General features: G+C 39.1%; 1 protein-coding gene across 2 annotated transcripts in view; it reads right to left on the reverse strand.

Moving 5' to 3' along the window:
• Positions 1 to 1886: 1886 nt before the first annotated feature.
• ppp2r5a (protein phosphatase 2, regulatory subunit B', alpha isoform) overlaps positions 1887 to 12624 on the reverse strand; it is a 48962-nt gene continuing 38224 nt past the window's right edge. For both annotated transcript variants that reach the window (XM_079255424.1, XM_079255423.1), the window contains 9 exons: positions 10161 to 10291; positions 8585 to 8644; positions 7659 to 7767; positions 7235 to 7288; positions 7009 to 7059; positions 6799 to 6918; positions 6003 to 6130; positions 5452 to 5553; positions 1887 to 3815 (listed from right to left, as the gene is read on the reverse strand). In XM_079255424.1, the coding sequence (XP_079111550.1) occupies positions 3584 to 3815; positions 5452 to 5553; positions 6003 to 6130; positions 6799 to 6918; positions 7009 to 7059; positions 7235 to 7288; positions 7659 to 7767; positions 8585 to 8644; positions 10161 to 10291 (987 nt within the window). In that variant the 3' untranslated portion in view covers positions 1887 to 3583. The remainder of the gene's footprint in view (positions 3816 to 5451; positions 5554 to 6002; positions 6131 to 6798; positions 6919 to 7008; positions 7060 to 7234; positions 7289 to 7658; positions 7768 to 8584; positions 8645 to 10160; positions 10292 to 12624) is intronic.

Consider the following 12624-nt stretch of genomic DNA (forward strand, 5'->3'; position numbering starts at 1 on the left):
GGACAGCATGTAGTCAGGTGAAGCCTGAACTCCATCTTCCAACTTTCTGGTTGAAGACTTCTCTTCCTTCTGAGCTACGGCTACCTTGTCTCTGGCTGACAGTAGACAGCTCTTACTCCTGAGCTAGTCTGGTATAAACAATACATTAAACAAGAATATCTTTTTTGCCCCCTATGTCATGGTTTGCAGTTTGAGTCTGTGCAGGTTGCCATGGGGACTCGAGGCGGAGTCTGGAGCTTCAATTACAACCACCTGGAGCTCATCTTCCTGATTGATTATCCTGCTATTTAAGGACAAGTTGGAGCTCCGGTCTTTGCCAGATTGTCTCTCTTTTCTGTGTGGTAATCAGGCCAGTTCAGTACTTACCTTGTGGCTCATAGCTAGAGTTTTCATGTTGTTTTTCTTTGCCCCCCTCAGCACATCAAGATCATCATAGTTATCTCCCTGGATCCGTTTCTTTGACCAAACTTCACCTACTGCTGGTGCCTGCCTGCTCGCCCTGTCTCAAACCCAGACCAACCACCACAACCAAAGACCACATCCCAGCAACCTCCACTCATCGGAATTCCAATTGTCTAAGAAAGCTCTTCCTGGCCCTGGACTAGACCAACAGGATCAGAGTAACTAAATAAATACTTCATTCACCTCTCCCTCTGTGCGTTCTGCTTTTGGGTCCACCCCTCCACCCCGGTCTTCAACCATGACACCCTAGTGAGTGGATAAAATGAAAGATGTTGAGTCCACCCTCCTCTATTTAAATAGATAAATGAGCCACACCACATAAAATAAGATGAGTTAAACGACGGTGGTTTCTGATATACGTGAAGCAAATGTAAGAGTATTAAAGTGTGTATGTTGGTAGGATGTATATATAGTATGAATAATGATACAGAGTCTGAGAGCTAAATAAGTGCAATATTACTAAAAACCAGCAAGTTTAGGGGCTGAAAGAGAAATTTTTGGCCCTTATGTCAACATGAGTGGGGTGCTGTGGTGCTTTTATAGGAAGATTTTTAAATAATGACATTTTGTTCATGAAGCTAGGTATAAAAATCATGTCGAAGGCCAAGCTTCCATCTGAATGGACAGCAGCTGTCAATGGCCAAAATTCTTCCAGATTAACAGGTTTTCATCAGCAAGTAGATCCAGTGGCCTCAAGTCCTGTGATTACTGCACTACAGGTAACTTTTTAAAATTGTCTACATGTGTACTGTCTTCTCCTGCACCTTTGAAAGACATCACTTTAGTCACACAGTGCTCTAGCACCTGTAACACAAAAACATGTACTGGAGTTTTACAGCTCAGTTGGTTGTCCATTTAGATGCTATAGTAAAAACGGTGGCACAGATATTGCAGTTATGTGGACACACGCTAGTTGATGTAAATGGATCTTTCTCAGAAAACATATTTTTGTGATATAATCAGACCAGTAGCAACAGTTTTTAATTATATGCTACAGTTTTAAGTCACTAACCATGGGTTTTGTTGCATGTTGCATCTTTAAATGGTGACATGCACATAACTGAAAAGGCACCTAGAAGGAAAAAAAAGAAAACATATGAATGTGCTTATTTGTTTGGGCATACCCTTGAGATTTTGTGCAAACACAGACTTTGTTTTTAGGATTTTGGGAAGAAAAAAAATAAATGTCCTGATTAGTACAATTTATTCTTAATAATATATCTGAAAGCCTCATTACCTTCCTAACAATAAACATTGGCGTTACCGCTGTGCAGTTGAGCCACAAACTGGGAAAGAAAGTGTTTGCCCCATCTACTGGTCTTTGTGATGTACTGCAATTCAGCACTCCAGAGTGGTAAAAGGAGGAGGAGGCGGGGAGTTCCACTTTGTGTAGAAAGATAAAGTAGACTTTATTTGATGGTGAAACCTAAATAAGATCTGTGATTACAAAACAGGTTCCCCGCGTTGTTTCTTTAAAGTTCACAGAGGCTGGAATGCTGTACAGACAGAAAGGCATCAGAAAAGACTGGTCCTAACAGATGAACTGAACAGAGCAGACACTGAGGTTCAGAAGGAACGCCACCCAACATTTACAAGCTCCAACAGATCATTCCTCAGATCCATGGCAGCCAAAGTTAAATTCCACATAATAACCACATTTTTCAGCTCCCAACATCAATTTGATGACATGTGTAGAGCAGAAACAGCAAACAGGCATTGATGGACAAGAGAGCTACTGGTTTTCTCGCCGTCGCTGCGTCAGAGCGCCTTGGTTGGGAATAACAAGTTTTCTACACAAGAGGCCCCCTGTACACTCTCGAAAAGGTTTATGTCTTTGCTTTTACACCAATGACATTTCCATGTCCACCAACTGCACTTTCCTAAACCACAGATACGTCACGCTGTGCAAAGGATTTGTAGCAGAGTGGCATTTCCCTTTAAACAGCCACCGAACTGAACTTATACAGAACAAATATACAGTCGATCCCATCCGGCATCCAGTCACTGCATTACCCGAAATATTAGCCCCAGCAATACCCTGAAAAATAATGTGATTTTTGCCTTTTTCTTTTTGTAGATCAACTTTTTTAAAGGAATAATTAATCATTCTGGTACATGTCTGGTTTTGTGTTTGAGTTTCGCATAATTAAATTATCAGCACACATTAAAAAGTGCTTTTCAGTGGATTTACTTTTGGGAGAGAGGCAGCAGGTATTAGAAAAGCAGTGAAGCCGCTTCTCTTTGTTTGCAGACATGAAGTTCATAATTACATGTTAATTATTCCTTTAAGTCATAAACACTTCATTCTTTAAAAGCCCTTTCTCAATACTTTAGTGATCATTGTTTAAATGTAGATAACTAATGTTTTAGCTTCATGTTTTTACCCTGAAGAAAAAAAAAATATTTACCAACACCTGATACACAAAAATAGACTTAAAAATAGAATCATTTGTTATTCAATAATCTAAAGCAGTTTCTTCCACTACGTATGAGATTTATTAATTGATTTTGGCCATGGTTTTTCTCTCCTCTCTCTAATCAGGAGGCGATTGCCTCAGAGCTTCTTCGCCTCCTTGCATCAGTCCTTTGCTGTATAGAAACGGGTCTCTGTATAAATATATATGGATTTCAATATGGAAATGGGTCTGGTCCCATCTGCACGAAAACACTCCCAACATCTGAGATCCCTTCTGTCTTAAGGTTTGCACCCAGGTGTTGGCAGCAACAAGGAAAAGCACATTAAAAATAAACATCTTTAAATAGCTATTCAGCTCGTCTAAGTGCAGCACAATCGAAAACATGAAATTCAAGTCATCGTTTTCTCCCCCGCCACGTTTCATACATTGAATATAACAAGAAAAAAAATCATCAGTTAAGAAACTAAACGTGAAAAGGATACATCGCTTGATCAGACAGAAACAATATACTGCGGCCACACTGTAACATCCAAAAATAGTCTGAAGTTGAAATATATAATTTTTTTTTTCTGCGAAAGAATTACAGGCTCTCTACATCACTAAGTCGTTTCATTATACTGCTGAGGTGTTGCGTCTCATCTTCCTCCTCTGACGATCCTGAACACGGTGTCAAACAGTTACAGAAAACCCGCCGGCATCCGCTGTCATTTGGCACATGGGGTGCTCTCGCTGGCGGCCACGGAAACGTCAGGATCCACGGAGGCAGCGGCAACGCTGTTGTCCTGGTTTTTATTATTATTATTACTGTTGTTGTTGTTGTTGTTATGGACACTGGGGAGCCCGTGGCTGTTGTTCTGGACCAGAGCTGTGTTACTGAGCTTCAACTCATCCAGCTTCTTCCAAAGCTCGTCTCTCTCCTGCTCCTTCTTCTTCTCCCTGGAAAAAACATGTTATGACGAAATCTGAATATCTGAAGTATTTTGCCGTGTTGAACAACCCCTGTTGAGCCTGATGTAAGAGAAACACAATTTTTTCAGAACTTCAAAAGCCTTTGTAGTTTCCAATCAAAGAATACCCCCATTACCAGGCATGCAAAATGGATTTCACAGTCAGACTCAAACTAAAACAGAAACTTATGTTAAAGAAGCCTGAAAGGTCCTGAATGGACTCCGTCCCGTCTGATTCAGTCTAATTCAATCAGAAAAGCATTTCAGCATGTGATGAGCAAAAAAACATGACATTCTGTGTAAACAAACTTCTAAGACTCAAATAAATTTGACAAGCATTGAACAGTCAGGAGTTGGTAATAATCAGACAATCAGGAGTTCTGTTCAGGCTTAAAAAACGGCTTACTTACTTTTGATTAACTGATATTTCTTTATTTGGAAAAAAGTGTGTGTGTGTGTGTATATATATATATATATATATATATATATATATATATATATATATAAAAATTTGTGTATGTACATGTGTGAAAACAGTTACTGTAGAGTCTAAAAATGAGCATAATGAAGGAAAACTTATTTATTTCTGCCCCCTTATGATCAGAATTTTATTTTCCTTCCACTTGTTTTAATAAGCCCTTAATTGTCAGTGTTGCAAAAACAATTAGACAAAAAAGTAAATAGACACAGACACTCGTGTACACAACTGCATATGTACACACACATGCACACAGATGTATACATAGACATACTCGCATACACTCAGAGACAAAGCAACTACATGTATACCTCTATATGTAGTCACACCTCTATCTATGTTTATACTCACATACCTGCATTTGCATTTTTTATTTTTAGTATATCTACACATCTACATGTGTCTACAAACATACGCCTACATATATTTGTGCATTTCTGTATACTAAAACACATGCATATATGTTTTTGTTCACATTTTTTTCTAGATGTAGCTTTTATTGGTTGGAACAAACTGTCTCCTGCTTAATTGCATAAATAATGACTCAAAGATAGATAGAAAGAAACCTGCCAACAAGGTTGGATATCTCTTTTCTCCACTGATGATAAGCCTGCCTGCAGTAGGTCTGTTTTATACTTTCAAGCAGTTTTGTCAGTTTTTTTCTGAAAGAAGGCTATAAAGCCTTCTTTCCAGATAAATACACTCTCTGCAATGACTGTGTACGCAGGGCTCGTAATGAAACCGTGTGGTAAAAAGATGTCGCTCAAATGCAAACTCGAGTTATAAAACAACTTTCATCGCAGATAAAACAGAATGGTGAAACTATGTTTTATATTTTAAAAAAATCACTATGTACATGAATGTGCATCAGGAGAAAATTAAGTAGCTGACTTAAGTTGTTTAACAAATTATAAACTTTTATAATTTTGGGGGGTTTCAAGGTGATTGTGATTAATTGCTGTAAAAGTTGTCCATTCTGTCAAAGATTTCACTGCATTATAAAGAAATCTGAGATTTTTAGAATAGTAAATTAATAATTTTATGTTTTGAAGTTGCTCACCAGTCATGCTATTTAATATTTACTTCACACACATTTAGAAATCCTTCTTATCAGACTACGCTAGTTCAACAAGTCCCCGTCACTCACCGCTGCCTGTCTGCTTTATAGGAGGAAGTCAGTTCGTCAAACAATGTGCAGTTCATCTCCATCAGCGTCTTCAACACATTGTAGACCAGAGCTACGATGGTCCTGAAATGCAGCAGACACACACACTAAAGAAACATGGCAGCTGATCGTTACACACTCAAAACTGAAAGGCTCATTGTAGTGTTTGGGACATCTATTAACGCCCCAAAAATAACTGATATTCTTAAGTATTGAGCGCTTTCTGAATAAAGTAGAAACATATCCAGGTGTGTGTTAGTTTCACCTCAAAATTTGTGCTAAATTTCATGCAACATGTTATTGTGGTAACTTCTTGTTGTCTGCCTGTAGCGTGTGTACATGTAAACACAAACTTTAGCTGTTTTTTTTGTTGTTTCGCAGACACACCTTCACAAGTCTGTGAACACATTCATTTGAGACTTTTCTACATTATTTGTGCTGATTTGGCCCTCTTTGAAGATTGGATTGTTGACTAGTAAATGGAGTGAGTGTGTAATGCAGCAAAAGCAACACGGAGCGTGGACAATACGTACGGGTTCCAGTGTTCTTTAGAGATTCTGTACAGGCTGCCGAACATGATGGGAAGGATCTGGTCGATGTTTTCCTCAATTAGGCTGAGGATGTACTCATTATTCCAGAAGTACAGAGCCCTCTCTGCTACCTGTGAGGACAGACAGATGAAAGATAACAGCTGAAAGCAAATGAAGAGTAAAGGAAGCTAACTGGGAGAGATGAGACAGAGAAGGGTGCATAGTGAAAAAAATTAGGGATGACCTGGAATGAAATGAAATCCACTGAATCTTACACCAATCTATCACCTATTTTCAGGTCACGCTAATGAATACTGCTTGATTATCTTTTACATCTAACATTCAGCTTCATGTAGAAATAAGCCTTGACTGCCTCACAGAAAACTGAATAACACAGAGTTGAGGGTCGTCACCAACATGAAACCCATTACACACCCATTTCATATTTTATTCACAAGTCGGCTCTGTTCTTCTGAAAATTCAGCCATCCATTTACTATTATTCACAAAGACAATAGTGATAAAACCTGGAGGTCTTTAAGTGCAGGAAGTTTGTCATTTCTCAGTAGAGTTGAAGAGTTAGTTTTACTGGTTTAAAATGGCAAAAATCTTTGTGTCACAAAAACATGTAGTGACAGGCACATTTTGTGATAGATTCCACACATCTATCATTCTGTGCTGCCGTTTAACAGTGACGTGTTTATAAGAGGATCTGTTTCTGTTGTTGAGCTTTGCTTTATACATTTAAAAAAAAACGATATAATCTGAGTCAAGAAACATGTCAGGTGTTTTAAACATACCTGAAAATGTGGGTTGGACACACATCTAGAGATCTGTTTGAACAACGGGTCCTGGATTTTTTTGAACTGCGTTGGTTCGATGACGTCCAGAATCTCCTCAATTTCACCCAGGAACATCACCTGATGGGGCAAGAGGTGAAACATACGTTATGCTGCGATCCACCACACATTCATCCATGAGTCAACGTGTTAACTTGACGTGGCCAATACCTCTTTCTGACTGCAGGTTTTAGGCCAGAACTTCAGCAGGCCACGGATCACCTGCAGAGAGAGCAGAAAATCCCTAACATGTCTGTTTGGGTGGGTGGTTTCTAGCATCCACTACATATTTACTGCAGTGTAGACTAATCTTATGCTCAAGGCTCTCTGCTGTGAGTGGGAGGATGAATCTAAAAAAAAAAAAAAAAAAAAAAGAAAAAAAAAAAAAGGACGGTACCGGCTCTGTGAGCGTGGGATCCTTCTCCAGGAACTGGACCACACAATAAGCAAGCTGAGGAGCACAGATGAAAAACTGAACTGATTACAAAAATCTGCAACACATCAATGAAGGTCGCTTAAATGTTCTTTTAAAAAGAAAGAAATCCCTTCCCCCACATATTTTAAAGTGAAAAGACACAGTAGAAATAAATGAACCTTGCATTTTAATTTCCAAGCCACTAGACGGTGCTACAGCACAGAGATTATAATGTTACAGCAGCTGAATTCTGCTGAAACAATCCCAGTAAACAGCTGTATCACTCAGTCATATATCTCACTGTACAAAGATGCAAATAAAAAATATCTTCACATAAATATAAAAACTATAATGGAACAACTTATGCAACCAAATTCAGAAGAAAAACAAGACATGTTTCTTGTACCTGTGCATGAAAAAGAGCCAATCCCTTGGCTGTATGCAGAGGGATGAGCACCTTCATCAGGAACTGCTTGTGCTCTGCCTTCAGAGGCAAAGCAAAGCCGTTGATGATACTGTAAACAGAGATACAACACGGCATCGTTAGGTTACAGAAAGGCTTCAGATCTGAGCAGAGACTAGAGCTTAAAAAATGGAAAACATCTGATGAGATAAAGTAACACAACAGAAAAAGCTTGATGGGACTTTTAGTTCTAGTGTCTGAGAAAGGAAAAAGTCTTTCAGACTGGGAAATGACATTTTGCAGAAATTGTTTTGACTATCTGCAGTGTACATTTGAAATTGCAGAACACATCAAGATAAATATACTCAAGGTTAAGTTCAATAAAATCCACCTCATAGCTAATTATAGTAAAAGCATCCTGGCTACTACTGAGTATCATTCACATCTGAACCAATATCAGCATCTGAAACTCGGTCCCATCATTCAAACCATTTTATTTTACGTTATATTTATTTATTCATGCAATAAGATGAGGATTCTCCAGCTAAAAAAAATTACAAATGTTTTTCTACTGAAAAAAGAGGAGGAAAAAACGGTCCATGTCTGTCAGTTTTAAAGCTGAACCTGAACACAACATGAAGCCTCCTGCTTTTATATTAAGAATGTTTTTATAAGTAAGTTTTCCAACAATCTGTACTCAGCCGTACTGAAGTAATCATTCTGGTGACCAACTTTAATAATGGCCAATTAATCAAAAAAGAAAAGAGGTAACCGCTTTTTACAGTACAGAGCCAAAGAAGTTTCTGAATCCACTCACAAAACATTTAGTTTACTACCAGAAAATACCAAGAAAAACTTTAAATCTTCAATTAGGTACTAACTAGTCATTTAAACAAAGTGTTGATTTCAAACCACATTTTGTGACTCACCTTCCCAGAATTTCCAGCAGTTCAGCGACACCGTTAAAGTGTTCAGTTTCATAAATGAACCTGTAACACAATAATCAGAAAACATGAGCACATTGCAAGTTAACAAGTGGAGCAATATGGAGCAGACTCAACCTGATCACTGCCCGGTTAGCAGACCTTCACATGTAGACCTTTACATTTCTTATAGACATGTTAAACACTTGAGGGGGGTGGGGGTGGAGATCACCTGCATGCTTGTGGACCAAAAACCGACATCTGGCGTTATTTAACTTCGCAAAACTACTAGATGACAATAAACATACAAGGAACACAAGTAACTTAATGATCCATGCATAATTCTCCCCCTCTGTGTGGTAAAGCATATCCATCTAGCTGTGCAGCGCTGCTATGTACAGAGGGAGCCTGACAACTGTGGCACTATTTTTATCCACAGAGGCAGATGGCTAAAATGGGTGCACCCATTTCACCACTTTGCCTGTTGGAAATGGCATAGTGTTCCCTCTCAGATAACTAAAACTTATTGTTACGCAGCAACAGGAGCAGTAAACTACGATGCATTGCTGCTCAGAGTAACTCAACACTTTTACTGCCTCCTCTGTTAATAAAGAAAAAAGGGTCCAACAGTCTGCTGAGAAAGTAATTTACTAGGTGGTTACAAAAAAATAAATGTGTACACTGGACTGAAGTGAAAATAAAACCAGAAAGTTCATGCTGAAGTTTGTAAGAGCTGCTGGAGGATATCTGTGTGGAGAACTGTAAGCTAACGCTAGCTGCAAGAAGCTCCAACGCTCCCTTATGAATGGTGGCTGTTAAAAACAAGGAAGTAGTTCATCTTAACCAAAACTATTTTAAACCAAATAAGCTGTTTTATCAGCATAAAGAAACCAACAAAAAAAAAAGAGACCCCAGCTTGCATTCTGAACCACTTCTGAGGAGCCATAAACTTTAACATTTCTGCCATTTCTGTAAAGAAGAAAACATTTAGACATGTTTTACTATTTAATGTTTTTCAACACAATTGCAGTTTAACAGTGATGCAAATCAGATGTTAGGGGAGAATAAAACATGACAAAGAAACACAATTATTAACGGATTCCATAAAATCACCGACGTCAATGCAAGCAACAGATGTAGAACCTCATTAATGAAGCAGCACACATGCTGTAGTTGTTCTGTGTATGAACAGTATTTTACATTTGGCCCTGAAAACTCTGCCCTGATCTGAAAATGACTGCCCCCAAAAGAGAGGGTATGCAATATGTGTGTCATCACCTGGTTAAAGAGGCGATGGGGGTAAGTTAGGATGTGAGAGGCTGCTGTAGTAAAAGCAAAACTCGACTCAGGACTGCCTTTTTTTCACTCCCTTTGGTATCTTTGACTTACCTGTGTGTTCAGTTTATTTGTGGCTTAATTTAAGCCTTTTGAAAAAAATATTCTCCAGCAGCCAAGTCTTCTTTGGCAAACTTGTTTCTGTCTCATTTAGAGCTACGAAATAAAAACACCTGGAAATAAAAGAAAGCTTTTCTTCCCACTGAAATAACACATCCAACATGTTTCCTGCCTCTTTTCAACTCACCGCAGGAAAATGTTGTTGATCTGCTTCCTGATGAAGGCTCGTAACCCCAGGAACTTTCCGTAAATCCGATGCAGGATAGTCTTCAGGAAGTCCCTCTCCCTCGGGTCCTCGCTGTCGAACAGCTCCAGCAGCTGTGCAGACACACACACGAAATGACAACTTTCAGTCCTACAGTCGGGTAGTGTTTCTGCACAATGCAGCGAGGTGAACATTTCAAAGGTTTTTCTTTTGCTGGAAAATTTGTGCTTCCAATTGTGCAGAGATATTATTTCTCTGACACACTGCAAGAAGAAGTCAGCGTGTAACATAATTTATGACCTGTCAAACCGAGGACAGACTGTCACAGTTACAGTTCCTGTACGACTTTTTAACTTCAGATGCAAAAGATGCAAAAACAGAGAACTCTGGGGTATTTCTGGTACATCCAGGCTCATTTAATCTCACTGAGAATACATTGTCTAGATGTGTTGTTCCAGTTCTGGGAGCTTTGAAGTTTAATTTTGGCCAGATGGTAATTTTTTTGCTATTATTACATAAACATGCTAAAGATGCAGGCCATCAGCTTACCAACAACCTGCTGCACCCCACAAAACTGTAATCATTCGCTGTGTGTATTGACCCAGTTCATCCTTTGATTTCCTATCTTAAAAAGACTACAGCCCCCTCAATGCGTATGCTACCAGCTACCCACATATTATCTAACATACAAACTAAGCACTCAATAATGTAAACAGGTTCGAAAGCGCCGGCATAGCGCAGCTATTTGCAGTAACACGTAATGAGTCATCATTACAATATAGTCCAGGGCAGCAAAGTCACTGAGTCAAAAGGAGCATTTTCAGAATCCAGTCAGCTTCAGGGCTTAGTGCTCATCTCCACTGGCATGTCATCGGCACCTTGGTGACAGGGGCTGATAGTCTATTTATAACCCTGCATCCATTCAGGAAAACCATTTCATCATGTCGGTGCACACATGTTTTTCTGCTGCTCTGCATCGATCCCTTTTCATTTAGCTGCTTCATACCATTAACTGGTGGAAGCAGTGTCTTCGTGTTGCTACTAAAAGTTTGCACAAGAGCATCACAGAGTTTTTAGTATGTCTTGAGTACAACCTATCCCCACTGCCTTGCAGTTTCACAGTCTTGTAGACACCACTGAGAATCTGTGTTCAAAAAGATTGAGAAACATATATGCCCCTCTGAACCCTCTGCCTGTCCTCACAACTGGCTGTGTCCAAAGGACTTGGCCAGCCGAACTGTTCCTACTGGGCGGATTCATACAACATAAAAGTATAAAATATGTATAACAACACATATGAGGGTTTTTTTGTTACATCAAAAGCTTCCACTATCCCTATCCCTGATATATCAGTAGGAAACAGGACACTGAGGGCAATACTGTAAAGTATTTCAATGTGGTTAAACTTGATTCGTTGGGTTTTGTGTGCACCAAACAAACATGTTTATCCATCATTCTGTCTGTTTATGTGATATCTCTGTGTAGCATGTTAGTTTATGTAAGATGACAGATTAAAACATCCAAGAATGCTTGCAGTGCACACAATGTTTGGAGGGTTACACCACCGCTCTGATCAGCAGTAAAGTTGATCAATGATTACAAAATGGGATATTGATATTGGGCCTGACGATGTTATGAAATGAAATCTTCCACAGTACAATGTAAACATGCTGGTTGTGCCTGAGGCAACATCAATATTTTGTCACAGAAGGTCATACTAGAACGTGAGCTTCTTTGGGAGTCTGATCAGTGGCTAACAAAGAATTCAAGCAAAGATGTTTACTTTGACTCAGAACCTCAGAAATAATTCATAAAATGCACTTAATGTCTGTGCACAAGCATGGCGGAATAAACAAGGTTATGACGCATTATTTTAAATAATATGCATGCTGTATATTCTATTAAGCAAGTAGAGATATGACTTGCGAGTGAGAACAGTCCTCTATTTCTGTCCAAACCTCAGGCTTGCACTGACACTGGACAGACAATGTCGCACTAAACGGTCAGCTGTGCTGTAATGAAGCTGAGGTTTCTGCTCAACTCCCTTCTTTAAAACTTCATCTAAATACAGGAGAAACAACTAGAAAATGATCAACACGTTTAAAGGGAAAGGAATATTTAAAATTCTGCCCCGTTTATTCCAAGTCTCAGCTTGTGTGTGCTCACTCATCTGGTCCAAGTGGGGTAATAAGTAGGTTCAATATTGACTGTTAGCAAAAGTAGGAATAACTTGCTAATTTAATCAACAGAGCACTCTGAATAAGAAAATAGCAAGTAAATAGCATTTACTGATAACTGTAGGCTAGGCTACATGGAGAAAACATCTTTGGAAGCTGCCTGCTGCTTAACAACATGCACTGCAGGAACTTTTTGTGGTAAAGAGGAAACCTGAGTGAGGCTGCATCTCTTTGGGTATAATTAAGGTTTTGGATGTGGGTTCGAAAAG

This window comes from Telmatherina bonti, assembly GCF_933228915.1.
Source record: "Telmatherina bonti genome assembly, chromosome: 16".
Classification (NCBI taxonomy): Eukaryota; Metazoa; Chordata; class Actinopteri; order Atheriniformes; family Telmatherinidae; genus Telmatherina; species Telmatherina bonti.